This window comes from Dipodomys ordii, unplaced genomic scaffold (genome assembly GCF_000151885.1).
Source record: "Dipodomys ordii isolate 6190 unplaced genomic scaffold, Dord_2.0 Scaffold99, whole genome shotgun sequence".
Classification (NCBI taxonomy): domain Eukaryota; kingdom Metazoa; phylum Chordata; class Mammalia; order Rodentia; family Heteromyidae; genus Dipodomys; species Dipodomys ordii.
This window is the reverse complement of record NW_012267315.1, coordinates 1,002,027-1,023,102: the sequence shown is the minus strand read 5'-3', so window position 1 is coordinate 1,023,102 and position 21,076 is coordinate 1,002,027. Positions and strand designations below refer to the sequence as shown.

Below are 21,076 nucleotides of genomic sequence, written 5' to 3'. Positions count from 1 at the left end.
ACAGAGCTGTAGGGAGTGGAGCGACTGGCAGAGTTACACAGACATCTGGAAATGCAGCTGACAAGCTTACCCCACAGCTGTGAGCAGCATCCCGCACCTCCCCATAGCATGCAGCAAGTACTGCACCAAGCACCACCCATGCAGCCCAGCACAGAGCCATTGCTAAAGCAACCAGGACATGGTTTCTGGCTACCCATCAATGCCAAAGGGGGAAGCCAGGGGAGCCAAGGGGATGGAGAGAGGGTGGTAGTGTCAGAGCAGGAGGGTAGGGAAGGCAGGAGGGGACCACAGAGGAATGACAAAAACATCAGTCAGCCCACCTTCAAAAACAACAATGTCAGCCACTCTCAAACTTGAGAACCAACCTGATTGTCTTCTTTATCAATACTAGAGTTATCTCGCTTCAAGATAAACCGCTTCTGGGATTCTTCACCTTTTTCATCTTTTAAATGTTCACAAAACCTTTGCTCTGGTCTGCCAGCAAAGTAAAACATATCAATAAAAAAAGGCTTTTTTCCCCCACCCCTGTGATTAAAGTTATTTCTTAGTGTCTTTTTCCCCCCTAAACTGGTATTTTGTTTTTTAAAAAAGAGTTTACAAAGGCTCTGATGTTTAGTGTTGCTGGCAAGTAGACAATGTCACTTCCCAAATACTGTTTGTTACAACACTTTTGTCCCTTTTGAATTTTGAAGCTGGTTTGCTGTGTGTTCATCAACAGGGCTACAGCTGAAATAAATTTAAAAGGCTTAGCTAGACAGATAGAAAGATAGGCAGACAAATAGATATAGACGTAGATGTATAGCTATATGGCTTGGCTGTTTTCCTCTAGTTATTTTAAGCTTGGTTACTCCTGAATTCAAATTAATTTCCATTCATATCTACACCCTGTAGATCACAAACCAGACTCATAAATGCATAGAAATGGAAAGTACTGTTCTGGCCCTGTCTCAAGAGTCTTCTGGAGCTGTAGAGAGAGAAGATCACTTCAAAATGATTTCTTTCTCCCAAGACAATGGCTCTGGAATCTGGGTCCAGTACATTCAGAAATTCTTTTTTTTTTTTGGTCATGGGGCTTGAACTCTGGGCTTGGGCCCTATCCATCAGCCCTTCAGCTTAAGGCGAACACTCTACCGTTTGAGCCACAGCGGCACTTCTGGATTTCTGGAGATAAGAGTCTTACAGACTTTCCTGCCTGGGCTGGCTTTGAACGGTGATCCTCAGATCTCAGCCTCCTGAGTAGCTAGGATTACAGGCTTGAAACACCGGCACTCGGCCATTCAGACATTCTTGACCAAGGGCTTCCAAATCAGTTTAGGATTGGAGATACTCAGGTTAAACAACTCAATGACTAATTGGAATAGGGAAAATGTTAGCAAGGACTCACTATCAATGAGATGATTGTTTTCTTAAGATTCTCGTATTTGGTATTATTAAAGGAAATTATTCTATTTCCTTGTCATTTTCCCATGATTATGACTAGGCACACAGAACTTGGTTGGATTCATCCACACCAGAAATATTGAAATGTCTGTCCCCAGATTCAAAGCACTAGTAATTGTGACTCTCCGAAGAGTTTCTGTGTTCTGTCTGGTGTCCTCTGAAACTCAGAGGATTTCTTCCCTGCTGGGATCATTTTGACAGTAGACAGGAGGGCTGCTTTACAATCCCTGTGGTCTGCAAATGTCCTTCTCTTACAGCTCCAACATAAGAAAACAGCACTGGGAAACAAAAGCAGTGGCTCCAGTGTATATGTCAGCTAGTCATGAGAAGCACTGTTTCCTTAAATGCACACACAAGAATTAATTGTGAAGTCTAACAGGCACTAGCAGAAATCTGAGATCATGCCAGCTTTTGTTGCCAGCATCATTGTTGCAGTTCTGGTGGTAAAAGTTGGGTGCAGTAGAAATAAATCTTCTTTTCCTTTTTGAAAGACGAAGGACAGAAAACACTCTCAATATTTCTTTTGACCTAAAAAAAGCCTGGGCAAATGCCCATAGGGATGGTCAATAGATCCCTTGGTCTATGGCACACAGTAGGTATGAGATACTCAAATCTCACCTCATTACATCATCTTAGAGATAAATGAAGACATTTTCCACCAAGAATAAAATGTAATAAAATATAAAGCAGAAAAATCTGAATGTGATAGCATGGTTTAGGACAGAATGAATAAAATTTCACTTTATAAAGAAGGAGCCATTTGTGGTAGAGAAATGGAACATTTGGTTCAGATTTGTCACAATGTATCTCAATGACATAGGATACTGTAAATCCTTGAATTGTATCATATGTACCTTTAAATGATAACAATTCTCCAGAATTTTCTAGCCTCCCTATATTTGAAATCAATACTTCATTGCTGGTACATAATTTTTCATTGCAAGTAAAATTAGGAAGCTGATTTAAATAAAGATGTGGATTGTATCAATGTTAATTAGGTTGTGTCAATGTTAATTATGTCTCCTCAAACATCCCTAGGCTATGTATCTGACAAACTGCAGCAATCGAAATAATTTCTTTAAATTTACATGTACTTTTTAAAAATTTGTTTCTAAGTGTCTGATTCTACTTATGTAAGAATGTGGACATTTTGATTTATAAGCATAAGGTGAAATTTGTTTCATCTAATTTCTTTAAAGATCAGAAACAGAGGGAAGAAATGACACTATTCAAAAAAGACATGTACTCAATGCCTGACTTATGTAACTGTAACCCTTCTGTACATCGCCTTTACAATAAAAAGTTGCTTTTTTTAAAGACCAGAAACACTAGAATGAGAATTTAGGATTCAAACTGCAACTCAACTTTAACTTTCACGTGGGTAGCTCTTTGTTTCTTTCAAACACTTAGTTTTAAGTGGTCATATCTATGCTTGACACATGGGTCACATTCAGCTGAGCAAAGTAATTAATCTATGTGTGGATGGATGAATATTTAGCATAGTCCCTTTTAAATCACATCATTCAGAGACAGATAGGAAGGAGATATGAGGTCATAAATTCTGTAATTACAAAACAGAACATGAGAGTTTGATAGGAATATAAGTTAATTTTAGAACAGAAGGAAGATTAGATTTATGTTTTATTTTGACAAAATTGATCTATCTATCTATTTATCTATCTATCTATGTTTACATCTGAGGCTGTCTTGGGAAGGGCAGGATTTAGGCATGGAAATCTCTGCTCTCCTAATTTTAAAATACATTTATTTAATGAATATACTAACTGAAAGTGGGTAGAATCAAGGGAGAACTCAAATAATGTAATTCCTCAGAAAGGAAAAGGAAAATTTCAACAACAACAGCAAAAAGCCCACCAAAAACCCAACACCAGGAAGTGGGTACTTGCAAAGGGTAGGATTAGATCAAGGAGAAAGGGGTGGACTCTGAAGAGGAGAGGAGGGGAAGAATGCAGTCAAGAGTTCAGTGTATATCCTGTTCAATGTACATCCTACAAAATTAAGACGAGTGAGAAAGAGGTGTAAAGGGGAGGGGTAGGTGAGAATGTTAAAAGGTGTGACATCGATAAGATGCACTGTATTCACAGACTGTTTTGTTAAATGGCAATTCCTTTGTGCAACTACTTAATGATAATGTAGTGTGTAGAAAACAAATGTTGTACTGCTATTTAATTTAACTAATGGAATTTTTCAAATTCCACTTCTTTATGGCACTGTTTATGTTTCTTATGAGGATAGATTGGGAAAATATGCTAATCACATAATAGTTACAAAAATAATATAAATACTTAGAGAAAGTGTATCTCATACTGATACAAAGTAGTCAGTATCCACAGTAGCTGCATTTCCAATGTCCTGTTAATGTTTTTTCAAAAGTTAGTATGTTCAAGTGATTAACCCCTTCCTGTTTTCTGAAAAGTACGATCATAAAGAAAACATTTAAAGCTTGCTATAAGAGAATTCAATAAAACTAGTGAAATTTCCCCAGGTTGGTTTACTCTTTTTTTGGGGGGGGGTCCAGTTGTGGGGCCTGAACTCTGGGCCTGAGCACTGTCCCTCAGCTCTTCAGCTCAAAGCTAGCGCTCTACCACTTGAGCCACAATGCCACTTCTGGCTTTTTTTCTTTTTGCTTATGTGGTGCTGAGGAATCGAACCCAGGACCTCAGGCATGCAAGGCAAGCACTCTACCACTGAGCCACCTTCCCAGCCCCTTGGTTTACTCTTTGTGGGTTTCAAGTTAAAGTACAATTTTAGTTTAAGCTCAGGCACACTAAAGCATACAGATGAATTACTGTAAATAATTAAACTGAAAATTAACAGTAATGCACCCTTTAAAAATTCCTTTTGCAACTAATTGAACACTGCAGGAATACTATTCCTAAGCCATAAAAATGAATGAAACTAAAATAATGTGTAATGGAATTTTATTTAGAATGGAAATGAAGTATAGTACTTTGAATGTATTCATATGGATCTGACCCTAAAGAAAATATTATATTCTCAAGGCTACAAAAGGTCATGGTATTCATGAAATTGATGATGCCTAGATTTCACTGTACATCTCATGGCCATACATCACATAGATGAACATTTTCTTTTCCTTGTGGATTTAGCCCACGAAGTACTATTTTTAGCTTTCACTTTATAGTCACCAAAAAAGCACAGAAAATAAATGTAATGCATATATAAATAGAAAATACCTTCCTCTTTTCAAGGTAAAAATGTCTTCCCACAGTGTGTAACCTGTGTCCGCTGTGAAATGCACTGCTCATATATCTGAATACTGCTAGTATTTCCTGACATTTCTAGGCACCCTGGACAATAACTGTGAAAAGTTAACTCATGATGGGTCCTAAATTAGAAGAGCTCATGAAGTGAAAAGTGGTGTGTAGCTGCTGAAGGTAAACACATACTTTCTTCCAATGTATTATTTCTAATTTTAGAGATTTCCTCTTGAAGCTTGAAACATACAAGCACTTATCTTCCTCCTTCTCCTCATGATCATAATGATCCATTTTTTTCAGTCTCAAATTTTTGAAGTTGAAGGAATAGTTCATCTTTACTGCTATGTTCTTTGGATCAAATTTATTCCTTTCCTCCTTAAATATTTATTCTTATTTTATCTCCTACATATACATGGAGAATTATATACTCCTAAATATTGAGAGTCACAGAAAAATCATTGAATTTCATTATGAGCAATTGAAAAGTGATCTTCAGTGTGCTTAAGCATCTGAGTGGAGAAAGACTTATATGCCCCAAAAGACCAAATGTTTTGATGGTTAAGGAACTTATCAAAGGTATTTCAATTGTAAAATTATAAAGAAACCAAGTAGCACTCTTCTTTTAGTCAAAATTGAAGTTTCTATAATTTTAGTATCTTTATTAAAAATAGAAAGTCTTCTGTCTTTCTTAAGAAAATGTGTATTTACTTGCTTTTCTTTGGGCAGGACTAGGATTTGCACTCTGAGTTGCTAGGCAGGAACTCTACTCCCTCAATAATATTTTTCTCTGGTTATTTTTGAGACGGGATCATAATCCTCTCACCCCCAGCTTGCTTCCCAGAGTGGCTGGGATGACAAATGTGTTACAAAATGCCCAAATTTTTCTGTTGAGAGGAGCTCTTGCAAACTTTCTTTCCCCGCACAGGTTGACTTGGAATAGGGCTCTTGCTTGATGTCACAGCCCATGTAAGATAAGCTGCTTTATCTCTTGGTCATTTTATACCATTTCATTCTCACTTAAATGAATGTTACAATATCTTACACATCCAAGATGGGAAGTGGTTAAGCACTCAAACTCTTTGTTAGCATTCATCAAGCTTGAATTCCTAACTTTGCACCTCTTTGTGAAATTCATCATGCTCCTTTCTTGTTCTCTAGTGGACTTAAAGATAAGCAGAGGAAACCAGGAACAGAACACTTTGACTTTCCTTTACCTGGGACTATGAACTGCATGAGTTGAACACAGTCAGCCTGGCTCAGGAGATATCTCTTGCATGGCCCCTGTGACTCTGGCAAGCACTTTGGCTATGTGAATTAAGGGCCTTAAATATGTCAGTTTACTTTGACAAATGATTCTAAGGATAAACCCAGAAGGAAATAGAAATGAATGATTAGAAACCTTTGTCTTTCTAAGGCACAAAGCAATGAGGATCTATGACGTATAGAACAAGTAAAAGGTACATTTTACAGATATGTAGTTTTATTAAATAATATCCAGTAATGTTGGCTGGTACATAAAGCCACTTTATATAAGCACAGATATACCTTGATCGTATTTATATAAAAACTATAAGGTAAAATAGTGGTGGGACTGTTAGCCATAGATACCTCTGAATGATGGGATGAAGCAATTTACTTCTAATGTTTCACGTATCTATAAATATTACAATAAGCACTATTATTTTATAGCAACAAAATAATGGCAGCTATTAGCTTAGAAGGATAAGAAATTAATTCTACTACTTATTAGTTGATTACTATTCAACCATTGGATTATGACAATTATTCTTAAATTTTGAATATTTAGAAAATAATCTTTTGTTAACATGTATTATTTCATAATCAACTTAATTGGGCATTTTGGAGATTTTGTTTTGTCAAACCAATTCTTAATCTTTCTATTGTTCTGCTGCTTTTAAAGACTACCAGATTTAATTTTCTTCTCTGTTTCTAGTCTTGGCTTATTACAGTATAGATTCCTTCCTTCCTACAACATCACTCTCTGCTCTTTGTTTTGTTCCTTCTTGGTTTGTCTTCAGGAGAATATATTTGCTAATATAACATTATAATAACAATTACGTTCAACCTGAAGACCTTTGTTCTTCTCTACAGGAGAAGACCCACTGATCCTGACATGGGAAAAGACCCAAAGGGGTAAGGAGAAAGGATAAAAGAAAAAAATTGGAAAAGGTAAAGATAGCATAAACCAGTAAATACTTGAAACATATTCTCAGTTTGTGTCTCTTATTATCCATGAACTGTATAGAGGATGGTTTTACAAGGCTACCAAGTTAGGCATAGCCAGACAGGTATATATAGGTTAAAAAACAAAATGACTCTGTACACCAACTTTATAATCACAATAAAAATTTCTATTCCAAACAGAACAAGACAACTGGCATTCTTCTTTAAGTTTGCCTGAAAATTAAGAGCTTCCATAAACAAAAATTAATGTTTACAGTAGAAAAACTACATTACAGTAAGGAAACACTTCAAAAATGATCTGCAGATAATCTTGCATGAAATACATATGAAGTGGTATGCATGTCTCTGATCAAATACAAGGTGACATCTAATATATGACTAGATTGTTGAAATTATGAAGGCATTTTAAGTTTGTTTTTTTCTGAAATGCCAAATAACCTGTAATTTGTAAAGATAATGGCTATTTGGGAGTATCTTTAATTTTAGGATTAGCCTAGGACAATTTCAGGCACTTTATATTTTCAAGAATACCAATGGAATTTTCTAAGTATACTTAGAAACAAATAATCTAGCCTTAAGCCACAAATGTGACCAGTGGTTCAGTACGTATTTTTCCTGCCATGATTTCAGCAGAAATACAACACTTCGCCCACTGCCATCATTTGTGTTCACTTCCAACAATTATTTTTTGCTCCTGCTAAAGAAAGTAGGGTTTGAAAGAACTAGAGTTTGAACTCAATGTTTTGTGCTGGTTTGCCTGGTGCTCTACTAACTGAGCCACATCTGGAACCTTGCTTTTGCTGGTAATTTTGAAGATGGAGTCTAGCAAAGTTTTCTGTGCAAATTTCCTCAAATTACAGTTTTCCACATCTCAGCTTTCTGAGTATTTAGGATTACAGATATGAGATACTAGCACACAGTTTCTTGATAATTCAAACAATAGTATCACACACACACACATATACACACACACATACACTACACACACACGGCACACACACACACACACACACACATGGAAAAACACTAAGTACTGGTAGCAATTCTGCCTACTCAAGAGGCTGATTTCATGAATCATGGTTCAAAGCCAGCCAGGAAGGAAAATCCCTGATTTTCTTCTCTCCAACTAATAACCCCAAAAGCCTTCATTTAAGCCCTGAGTTCAAGCCCTAGGAACAGCACAAACAAAAAAGAAAAGAAAAAAATAGAAAGAAAGCTGTCCTTTCAGCCTTGAATCTTATTAATAACTGTGTGACATTTGCAGTTCATGTAGCTTTCTGATGGAAAAGTATTTTTTAATTTGTTTTATTATGTAAAACTCAAAATAATAATTCTTACCTTAAAGTACATGGGGAGGAATAAATAGATATAAGTCAGTGAAGCCTAGCACTAGTTGTTAGCAAGGATCACAATAGTTGTTAGAATCTATTATTACACTATTCATATTTTTCTGAGTAGGCTAAAAATAAAAGCTACCAATAACTATTAAAACAACATTTTCATGAGTGTTAATCATGGTAGATTAAATCTCTACTATTACATTCTATTATTTAATTCATTTGTTTCTCAGTGATGCAGTCAGGTTTATAAAGAAAGTGTTGCTGCATTTGGAAAGTGCTAAATATTATTGTTGTTTCTTGGGATGAAAGGCCTTTTGCTAATATATTAGAAAATACATAAAAAGTATTCCATTGAAACATGCATGAAAATGTAGTATTTAAATTACTCAATAAGTTCAGAGCTTCAGTGTAGTTTAATTAATATAGGATTATCAAGTTTGATTGTATACACAAAGAAATGACATTTTTTTTCTTCATTTTCCTGCTTTGAAGGCCTGAGGGAGTAAAATGGGAAGGGATTTGATCTCCTTGGAATACCAGGAATCTGGAAGGGCTGACATTTGGAAGGAACCAGTTTGCATTATAAAAGGTAAGTGTCCATTTGCCTTAGTGGATTCCAAAGTGTTGTTTGATGACTTGTGACAAGCACTACAACCTTATTATGTCACACCCATTTATACTAATAGACTCTCATTTTCAAGTGTTCTCTAAAACTTAACAGGGTACAAGTACGTAAGTGACTATCAACCTGCTTTCCATGGGGAAAGTCTTCAGGTACCAGGCTTGTTTCTCCTGCCTATTGTGAACAAAGCTGCCAGCTGAGAGAACCACCCCCACTTAAGAACTATATCACACTTAGGCTAACTCTGTATGTAGTGTGTATACATACAATTGGCCTTTCTTTAACTATCCTAAACTGTGTAATGCATGTTGTATGTTTATGTGCTAAACACACTTTGAGCACAAATGATGTTTTTACATACTCATACATATATAACTCTTAGTGGAACCATCTTGACTTCTCCAATCATGAACAAAAAAGAAATGCATTTTATACCCTGTTCTTCCTTCACTTAGTGTGAACACTTAAGAAATATATTTTATTCCTGTCACAGTGTAAGAACATGGGCTTAGGTTTGGATTCATGTTGAAGAATGTTAAGTTAATTTTTAATCCGGTGTCTCTTGTGGCTGTATGAAATTTTTGTTATTTGCACTTAAAAAATGTATACTTGGGTCCACATTCACATTGTTTAACCTATTCTCCTGCATAATTTTTAAAGACTCAACATAATGTAGGATTTTATAAGTAAACTAATCGGTAACAATGAAAGCAGAGTGTTTTATTTCTCATTTTACTATTAATGGTAGCTCTTCTTTGCTTCACTATTAGTTAGAGTCTGGGTAAGGAGCAGAAGCCATGGCTTCTGACCTTGGTCTTCTGTGAACTGACCAGGTGAGACAGAGCCTGGGGCTTCAGTTCTCTTACAAGGTAATCCATCTTAACTCTCCAGAATGCTATGAGCACAATAATTGAATAAATGGCCAAACCAAAAAAATAGAATCTTTGAATGTATCATTACCCATAGGAAAGCTTTGGAAAATGGTTTGTTAAGGATACAATGTTATAGAAGGTACAAGTGAATTTCATTTCCAAAGTTAAATAATAAGTTACCCTATGCAAATAGGAAAAGGAATATGATGAACTTATTTATTCTCCTCACAGTGAATATCTGAAATTTATCTTTCTGGTCTGCAGAAACCTATATTCTCTGAGGCAAACGAGAGCAATAAAGTGGGGAAGAAAATTTATATCTCAGAAAGGGTATGGAATCTGGCCAATGTGCCTTACCTTGATTATGAATGATTAAAAAGCAAGGAAATAGTAAAATGTTTAAGGAGATAAATATGTTAATTACTCTGACTAATCATTAAATAATGTTTACAGGTAACAAAACATCACGTTGTGTATGATTATCTTGTGTCAGTCCAAGAGGGGGAAAATATAGCGTGGTGTCTGTTGAGTGAATAAACTGCATGGCTTTGCTGTGAGCAATGTGATGCTCAGGTTTCTGATCTCTGGCTCCTAGCCAGATGATCTGCAACACCATCCCTATAAAAAGTGCACAGTAAATTTACCATGTTTAGAAGTGACAGGATGCCAACCAACCACTCAGATTTCTAAGAGGCACTTAAATAAATTGATGTTTGGTCTTCTTCACAGGATGCTAAGTGAGCATCCATCAGGATGCTGCTAAGCTTGCTCACAGAGTCACTCAGGGTTCTAGACAAAGAAGCAGAAATGAAAACAAGCATGGGAGAAAATGCACATTTGTTGGTTTTGTCTTGTTTTGGTATAAACACAGTCCCCTGGAGGGATTGAAGTGGCTCAGGGTCAAAACCCAATGTGCTATGACTCAGCTCCTTGCAGAAGCCCAACAGGAGACCTCTGACCTTGGAGGTCCTGCCCACCTCCTTTCTGGATCTTCCCACCATGAAAATGACTGTTGTAGACCATGCACCTTAGTGAAGAAATGATTCATCATCTTAGGGACTCAATAAAATCAATTATCTCATTTCTTCACCCGAGAGAAATGATCTAGTTTTAGAATAAGCTGCATGAGATTTCATTGCTCTTACCACTCATAATTAGCACAGGTAACTACCTTTTCTGGAACCAACAGCTACACCTATACTCCATACATTTCTCCAGCAAGTACTCAGGCTCACATTTGTTAAGAATGAGCAGGTTATGTCTTTAGATATTTTACTCTAAAGGCAAAACCCCTAACCTACTGCCTTTGGGTCACTTTTTGTTATTGTTTGTGGAGCCTGGAATGAACTCTGTTTCAGTGGATTTGCTATTACCTTTCTTTATTCTGTACTGTTAAGAGGAAGAGATTTAAGGCACTGAGAGTAGGTGTATGTAAAAGACAAAAGAAAAAATAATGTTTAAGAGATGACAACCTTTTAACATGAAAAGTATCTGGGAAAATTTAAAGAATTGTTCTGAATTAATACAAAGATATCCAGATATATTTGTGTTCTCCTTGCCAAATCTTGTTCTCATGGAAAATCTTGGCCTTTTGGAAAATACAAGGACCAAGATGATGGCATCTACTGTCCACACACTTCACAGTCCATGCCCATTTTTTTCCCTTGATAACAAAGAGAAGAGGAAGGTGAATCAATATTCTAATAAGGAAACAATAAACTTCTTTGTGCTAAATATACAGAATAATAAGTCAAAGGAGAGAAAAAATGAGAGACAGACCCTTCTAACATAAAACTATCTAACATAAATAAAAAACATATATTTGTAGCCCATGAAACTGTTTAACAAGGTAATTTTAGCTACTGCTGTTTTAGCCTCAGTGCTAAATATAAAAAAAATATAACTTTAGCTGAGCATGGTAGCAACAGACCAACTGCTCAGGAAGATGTGGCAAGAGGATTTTGAGTTCAGAGTCAGCCTATCCTATACAAAAATCTGTGTTTGAATTTATTTTGGAAGAAAAAGGATTGGGGATGTTAACTTAGTTATAAAGCACTTCTATAGTACATACAAGGTTCTAGGTTCAATTTCTAGTATTGGAAAAAAAAGAGTAACTTTATAATGAAATGCATAATCCCAGGGACTCAAGTACCTTTCTCAGTTAGGCTTCTAATTGATTATCCTCTTGCCTTTGCTTCCTGAGTAGTTGGGATTACATGCCACTATGCCCAGCTGAATGCAATAAATTCTAATAAATAGCATTTCTAGTCATTAATTTATGGGCTAAAAGGTGTGATTGGAGGCCATAAGTCTCCAAGCCCTAGGTAGCTCAAAGGATCAATATGATTTTATTGATTCCCAGTGTGCACCTGTTTGCTCATATATCAGCACTGTCTTGGACTGCCAACCACAAGAACACAATTATTTTTTTCCCTTAATTCCCTGAATAGCCTTAACTCCAGGCCTGTATCTAGGTGATAACACTCAGCAAGCCTTATGACCTGCTGTTCTCTCTTGAATATATCCTAATGGCCAAGACTTGATTATCATCTTTCTACAGTATTATATTTTGCACATTAACCCTTGTTCTTTAAAGCTTTAAGAACTTTCTACCTTTGAGTTGCCCTTCAATCTTATGTGACCTCCCATTGGAGCTGCCAGGATTACCCTGTTTAAATTAAGCCCCGGGAAATACAGAACCACTGTAAAGTCCCTAAGATATGGGGGTTCGAATCCTGATCCCATCTTTTTTTAAGTTAATTATTATTATTTTTATTGTGAAAATACTGTACAGAGGGGTTACAATTACATGGGCAAGACAATGAGTACATTTCTTACCAAGCATTGTAGCCTCCTCTGTTTCCCCTTCCCATCCCTTCCCATCCTCCCTCCTCTCCCTCCCCCCTACCTCCTGCCCAATCCTCCCAGCTCCTCTGCTCCCCCGCCACCCCCACCAAAGTTGTAAAGTTTGCTTTCGACATAACGACTTGTACATCTCATTGTTGCAATGGGTCCACCTGTATCCCTATTTAAACGATTTGTTTTTCCCCTTCCCCTCCACAATTATACCGATATCAAATACAGTGAAAGCAGGGGTTATACTGTGGGGGAGGGACATACAAAGCAACAAAGAAATAATGTGTTAGAAACAATCGCATGAAAGAAAAAAAAACATTTGAATACATATCTTAGGGTTAATTTCCCTAACATCACTTTATCTGACCTTTTCTGCTTGACTCAGACATATACTAGATATTGCAAATAAGGCAAACCATGGGACCTATGTTTCTTTGGGCCTGGCTTACTTCACTTAATATAATTTTTCCAAGTCTTTCCATTTCCTAACAAATGGGCGATGTCATTCTTTCTGATGGAGGCATAGAATTCCATTGTGTATATAAATCACATTTTCTTGATCCATTCATCTACTGAGGGGCATCTGGGTTGGTTCCATATCTTAGCTATAGTAAATAGTGCTGCAATAAACATAGTCGTGCTGGTAGCTTTAGTATGGTGATCTCATCTTTTATAACTTATTATAATTATATCTCATCATGGGAATAACTTGGGCCACTTGTCACCTCTCTCAGTACATATCTTTCTCCATAAGGAAGAATAAATGATTTTTAAACAATCATCTTCATTAAGTAGCTATGAGAACCAGATACCACCAACTCTTCCGAATATGCGGCCTGAGTCACTGCTAAATAAATGGAGAAATTTCTATGTTTGTTTATACCTTTCAATATATCTTCTTCCTTGTAATTGTTTAAGTCTTAGCTGTCCTCAAAGTCCTCCTGAATGCCCATCTGAACCATGAACTAGCTGTCCTGGTAGTACCACAGGATATTTGGAATACTATGCCTCTAAACCAAAGCTGTCTATTAGGCAGTTGGCAAGTGCCTATTATCACTCAACAAAGAGTCATAAGAAATATCTTCAGGTTTCAAAGTGAAAAACTCTGAAGTTATTGCCCAGTTTCTACAAGCAGAGCCTAAGACATGTAATGACAGAAATCCTGTCATGTAGTCTATGTCATCACAGATACTGAAGTCCTAATATTGGATACAGATTTGTTGTGACTCACAGTGGCTGGAAATAGTTCTAATGCCTTGTGATTTGTATCTGGCTGTGCTATAGGACTCAAAGCACATGGCATATCTCATCAGGCAATTCACAAGCCCTACAGGAACACTAAACCTGTACAGCCTTCACTTCAACTACCCTCCCATCTTGTCCTTTCATTTCTCAGAACCCTGGTGCCCTGTCCATGTAATATGAACAAATCCAAGTGGGCACCTAGCTTGTATGCTGCAGTGATTTTATAATAATATAAGGAATAAGTTCATCTCCTATACTGACATTACTAATGGGCATTAATTTTTCATTCTTAAGTGGGGGAGAGTGAAGGAGAATAAAGTAATGGTTTAGATTTAATGAATGTACCCTCTCTACAAGTCAAGTATGTTAACAAAGGTAAGTCATAGAAGCTATTAAGAGCCATCCATTGTAGGATAGTTGTAGATAGTTGTAGATAACTGTCATGTACCTGTATTACTAAGGTAATCTTCAAAAAGATCTTAACAAAAATTAGTCTTTCATTCATCATTTCTTACCAGACAGCAAAGATCTTAAGTGAGTTGGCATATCCTATCAAATTCAGAATTCCTCTGGAGAACTTTACTCAATATTTTTTAAGATGGTTTTGCTCCAAGAGGGTTATTTAAAAAAATGTTGTTGTTGTTTTTTTCACATTAGACACATGAGTTTAGATTTCATCTAAGTTAATCCTTGCTTCTTGATAAGCTTGAAATCCAAACTCAATTTGTAAGCAAACATTTAAAAAATTATATAAATGAAGCAAGGGATAATAAATAGTAGGTGCAATAAATAGTAGGTGTTACTATGTAAGTAGGATATAGCTGGGCACTGATCACTTATACCTGTGATCCTAGCTATTCAGATGACTGAGATTGGACTATTATGGTCAAAGCTAGCCTGGGCAGGAAAAGTCCATGACGTTTTAGCTCCAAGTAATCTCCACAAGAAGCAGAAGTGGAGCAGAATAGCTCAGAAACAGCAACACAGGCCCTGAGTTCAAGCCTTAGGGCTGGCACAAAAAAAATAAGAGATAATATATTAACTATTTGAAAAATACATCCTGAGAGAAATTATTTCTATCACAGAAGGGCAGGTGGTTTATATCAAAGGATGTTATAGAAAATGCTAGAGGTCAAACACATTCACTCCCTCCTTCCCCCCACCCTCCACAATCCTCATAGATTGTATCATTAAGACCTAAATATTTTGAACTTCATGTAAAAGTTGTTTTTCTCCATGCAGAACCTCATAGTCTCAAATCATGTTCTATAATTACTTGAATTGATTCTCATTAGAAAAAGTGATATGGGAAACAAATCATAGCCTACATGTAGCTGATGTAGTAATAATTATCTATGCCTCTATGTCAGAGGCATATCATATATGCTAATGAAGCATGAGTACAGAAGAAAAATCAAAGGATGTTTTCTCTCCCTCAACTCTTTAGTTCATCTTTATATCTTCACTCTACGTGTTTATATTTCTTCCATGTCATGATGCATTTAAGTTATTTGCATAAGAGTAGCATAAATCTGTGTGCAAGGTAAAGGGGTTGCTCAAGCATAAAACCTAAAGGCAACCATATTAGAATTTCCCAGCTCACGTCCCCTCCTTTAAATAAATAAAAGTATGTCAATCCCACCATCATATCTAAATTATTATGTCTACTTTGGCCATCACATGCTAACTGTATCAGTGAGAAAACCTTTGAAATATTCAGGGAATCCAAGTTTCACCAAAAATATAAACTGTAACAACACCAACAACAAAAAAACAACACATCTGTACACCTAGTAACACTCATTTAACCCTTCCTTCCTTCCTTTTCTTTCTTCCTCCCCTCCACTTCCCTCCCCTATCCCCTCCCCTCTTCTTCTCTCCTCTCCTGTCTTCTCCTGTCCTCTCTTCTCCTTTCTTCTCCTCTCCTCTCCTCTTCTTTCCACTCATTTCTTCTTAATTTTTTGTAGTGATGAGGTTTGAACTAAAGGCCTAACACTTGCCAAGCAGGCACTCTACCACTTAAGTTACTATAATAGTCTGACATCTATTTCTTAATATGAATATTTTGATATAATACTTCATTTCCAATAATAAATATCTAAAACTGAATATATATTTTTCCTCAAAGTAACACTTCTCTTTGCTAGAACTGCTAAGAGGATACAGGTCCTGCAAATTGTAACATAACTATTTGAAAAACAACATTCAATTCATCTCCTTTACTTGTCCTGAGGGATAGATATCATTTCTCATTGAACCACCATCACAATCACCTTCTTCTCCTAAATGTCATTAAAAGAGCAGATGGTCAGAAATGTGGTTGAGGAGGACTTGACAACAGTGGATTGAAAGCTGTTGATCTCTACCCTTTAGGATGTACCTTGAAATTTCATGACTAATGATCATCTGCATTTTGGGAATAGACATTATTTAACTCATGGAAAGGTTTATAAGGGTTGGCCCATAGGAGCAAGGGCCAAGCCAGGATCAAGCCCTGGCATGCTATTGTAGTTCTAAGCATATCCCAAGGTGCATTCTCTGCTCACACTCCCTATTCACTCCTCCTGAAGGTGTAAATACATGGGATATGTTTTTAAATGGCCATTGTTTCAATCTTGTAAAACTAGTGCTTTTTGTGAAGTGAAAAGATTTTGCAATATGATACCTATTAGTTGGGAATAAGAGACAAAGGATGCAGAAGGTACTGACAGAAGTATCTGAAATCACAAGAATGTTTTACACAAACATCATCCAATGTGAGTATTTCATGTTTTCCACATGCATTATCTAATGTGAATCCTTAAAATGTGGCTAGCCTGAGTGGAGTAATTAAATGTTAAAGTTCAAGTGCTATCTCATTTTTATCAAAATAAGTTTAAAAAATGGGTAGCTTTTTGGAGTTAACAAACTGAGCAAGCATCCAAATGACACTTCACAGTTATCCTTCAAATTTTACAAAGATTCTACCTAATGCTTAATTTTCCCCAGAACTATTCTACAAATATATATATATATATACATATATACATACATATATATGTATTACTTATACACATGAGTATGTGATTGTGAAATCAGTTTAGATTTTACCAGCTGAAACTATTTCAAGCTTAATCTATGGGTTTCTCCATGTTCTCCATGGCTTTACTGAGGGTGAGAAAGAAAAGCAATTAAAGGAGCATGCCATTTTTTTTTACGATATCTACATTATAGTATCTGAAAGACAATCAAAAAAGGAAAAGAAAAGAAACCCATAATGGAGAATGCAAACTACCAATAATAATAAAAGAGAAACAACTTGGAGTGTTTGATGGGGAGGGAAGAAGATGTGGTGGATTAAAGTACACTGATCTTTAATTTCCATTCCCATCAAAATAAGAGGTGCACAGGTCAACAATCAGACAAAGTGGAAAGCTAGCAAATTTTAAAATGAGTTTTTCCAGCATAGGAGACTGCAACCAAAGGACTCAATAATTCTGAAGAGTTGAGAGCCCTTAAACATTATCCACTTCAAATGGTTCCACAAATACATAAGTAATTTGAAACCCAGAGAAAGAAAGTACTCAATGTGCCTTAGATAATAGCCAAGCTTGGGCTTAGATCTCCCAATGTGTATCCTTCCACTGACTGTCTCTCTGCCTCTGCTGAGCACAGACTGACCCTTGAGTAGATAAAGAGACTCATCTCTCGCCCTTGGGGCCCAACCGCTGGTGAACAGAAAATGAAATGTATTTTAACCACAATGCTCGCCTTGACAGAAAAGCTTCTTAACTAACATAGTAGACCTAAAGAATCAAGAAATTTACACAAGTTCACTAAATATGGGGTAGAAAAGAGGTTATAACAGAGGATGGTTTACATGGGAACTATTTTTTTTGTTCCACATGTTTTTGTGACACAAGTGGCAGCTTATACTGTGTTCATAAGTTTTGTGGGTTCAACACTGATAGTTCTGAGTTTCAAAGCCAATGGATACTCAATATGCTTGGATATTTCAGTAGAATGGGAAAAGATAGCAGGTTAAAGAATAACTATGGTTATTTTAAGGAAAAAAAGACAAATGGTTATCCCTTTACAGCAAAAATATGGATGTAAGCAAGCTCAAAGCTCTAGATTTGCAAGAAACAAAACAAAACAGCTCAGGTGCGCTGATTGCAAAGAGAACTAGATTTTTAAGTTTTCTCTAGATTCTTTTGTTATTCTAGAAAGCACAATGATATAGATGACTTTACGTCAGAAAACGGAAAAGTAAGGAACAATTAACCTGCCCATGTCATGGTTTTTGAAAAGTCTGTTATTGTCAATTTGAGTTATATTGTAGATGAAATGTCCCATGGTTTTCTTTGTCATTTCATGGCATACTAATGATAGGAATAAAATCATGTTTCAGGGACTATGCAAAAAAAAAAGATTAGAGAACAAATTTACTTTATTGCCCAAATTTCATCAGCTTGCTTGAGTTCTGAGATAATCTTCTACAGATAAATGCCACACTATTGCTGATAAGAGTGAAAGATAAATAACAGTGCACATTTTAAATGTCACGTACTTTGAATCTTACACCGTGCTCTTATATGTGAATCCATATGAGACAAAGAAAATGCTAAAGAAATGTAGTGCTTGAGGCTTACATTCTGGTGCTGCCAGTCTTGTTGATGATTACAGATTTTCCTGTCTGATCCACATTGTGATCCAATCCAAAGTAAGCTGCCACCCGGTGGACCAGCATCCTCTGATAGGAAGACATCTGGGGGAACTTTTTGTAATGGTTACTGAAACACAGTTAAAAGAAAGAGTGGAGTCAGCACTTTCACTTCTCCGGAGTAAATTTTACAGGTACACACACCACTGTTCTTTTGCATCCAAACCACTAAAGCTCATTGAATTTCAGCTCCCCATTGTCAGATGAAATTTCCACTTGCTATAGATTCATTGATTAAGCTGCAATAAGGGTCATTGTTTCGGAGTCACATATCACTCTTGCCAAAGAGAACTTAGTGTCTATTGAAAAATATTCTGCTTTAATCCATATCACTACATGCACTGAGTCAGGCACAAGACAAATGATGTGATCTAACACATGACTGCAAATGTCTATCTGGAGAGGTGTCATTACCCAGTTTACACCAAAAGCAACACAATTATTTCCAGACATAACTGACGACAGCCAGCCGGAGCTCATAAAAAAAAAACTGTAATAAAAATGAAAAGGGTCGCTTACTGTATGCTAATTAGTGGCCCCCAGTTTATGACCGTTTTGTCAGAAATTTAACAAGCAAGAGCACCACATGATCCAAGTCACAGTTTGCATCAGTGTCCAATTCCCTCCTCCAATACCATCTTCATTTGACCAGTCAAAAATCATATTAAACAATGCTTTATCTGTTCACTCCAGAAGGAATAATGAAACCCAAAATACTAAACTAAGACACATTATAAAGTTTGCCAGCATTGCAATTCACATACTTGGTGTCACCAATGAAATCAATAATTTCCTGCTCCATTTTCAAGAGTATCAGCCTGTCCCTGCAAAACAAATGTTAAAATAAAAGTTTTCAGAGAGTTTACATTTCCCAAGGACTTTAATAATATATTAACTGCCTGGTTGGCTTATTTGTGCTTACAAATATATAGCTAATGTATCTTTGAAAACTGCCAATCATTTATTTGCATATTATTTCTCTATATTCAAGATTATCTTGTCAAGGATTTCATAATTTCTTACTGGTTCTTAAGGCTGTTTATGGCATGCAAGGTATTAGGACTGCAAAGCATGACATATAAAAATATGTTTTAACTTAACTGGAAATTGGAAGGTCAAAGAATTCAAGTATTGATTTTAGATAGTTATGTAAACTATTTGGAGCATCACTGATTGATTTAACCTCAGTCATTTTCGTTCTCATTTTCTTTTTGCTTATTAGCCAATTATCTTTTTATCACCAAGAGAGTAAACCTGGTGTTAACTGGGTGTTAAGGCCACCTGCAAAAAGTAAAATGCAAGCCACTAGTAGGAAATAGAAATGCAGAACATTGTCGCTTTAAGACACACACACACATACACACTATACACACACACACACACACACACACACACACACACACACACACACACACACACACTACACCTGCCTTCTTAGAAGTTGTTTGGATTGATAACTTGGCAAGATTCTATTTGAACCTACTCAAAATAAGGGGCTTAGTTAATAATTTACCTGGAATTATTCTTTAAAGTGTTAATCAGAAACTCGTGTAAGTCTATGCCTGTGGAATCCGTATATTCTTGGCTGCAATCTGCAATAAACAGGATGGAGTTGTCAGGAATGATGGTGGCAAGGTGGGGCAGAAAAGGATTTGTCAATCTTTTTCTTTCTGCTCAGGTTTAAATTTGAGATGAAATGACTGCTATGAACATATTCCTTCCCCCAAACCTGCAACCTGACAGGATAGCAGTAGAATAAAAATGAGTTTGGAGAATTGAAGGGCTCCTAACTGCGGAGACGCCTCCATGTCATCGGAGGGGAAGGGTTCACGCACCGGTGCAGTGTGGGGGTGCAGGCAATGATCACGCATGCTCTCTGCGTTGGAACCAGACAAGCCTTCATGTGACAGGTACTCCCAGCACACGGAGATCTCACAAATTTGAGACCCCACAACACCCGTTTTCTCTTACAACAGAGAAAGTTAAAAAAACAAAAATTCTATTCCAAGAATATCTAAAGATTGACTTCTACAAAACCGAGGAGGGCATAAATACCTCCACGTCTCTCAGACCTCCTGATGTTGGATAAAGCTTGTTTTCTAGCACTGGCTTAATGATCCAAACTGCTTTTCTCTCTGTACACCTTGAGTTTTGCATAGCAGCGTCAGAGACAATCTTACAAGCAGAAATGTAGTTACAGAGTGATACTAAGAGGGACTGTCATTTCTCAACAACTTGACATATGCTGGATTCTTTATCAGATACTTAAAAAAAAAAAACAAAAACAGCCTCTTCCAGGCCATGCACCTAAGGGACTCTTCTTCATGTGAACTTGTTATACTTTGTACAATAATTTGTATGACAACAATTTGATAAGTCTGGACTATAAGCCCATGGATTTAGGAGGAATGTCTCATTTTTTGGAAACTATTTATTGAAGTAGAGTGATACTTTTAAGGGAAACATCAATTTGATCATAGATGTGAATAAGATCAAAGTCTTCCACGTCAGGTAAGATGTCATTCAGACAGCCCATTGGAGTATCCGTCTGT

The 21,076-nt window shown here is 36.5% G+C and overlaps 1 protein-coding gene across 3 annotated transcripts in view; it reads right to left on the bottom strand.

Moving 5' to 3' along the window:
- Arpp21 (cAMP-regulated phosphoprotein, 21kDa) overlaps window positions 1-21,076 on the bottom strand; it is a 118,386-nt gene that overhangs the window by 88,793 nt on the left and 8,517 nt on the right. For all 3 annotated transcript variants that reach the window (XM_013027049.1, XM_013027051.1, XM_013027050.1), the window contains exons 6-9: window positions 20,038-20,116; window positions 19,289-19,348; window positions 18,454-18,594; window positions 366-474 (exon numbers count right to left, since the gene is read on the bottom strand). In XM_013027049.1, the coding sequence (XP_012882503.1) occupies window positions 366-474; window positions 18,454-18,594; window positions 19,289-19,348; window positions 20,038-20,116 (389 nt within the window). The remainder of the gene's footprint in view (window positions 1-365; window positions 475-18,453; window positions 18,595-19,288; window positions 19,349-20,037; window positions 20,117-21,076) is intronic.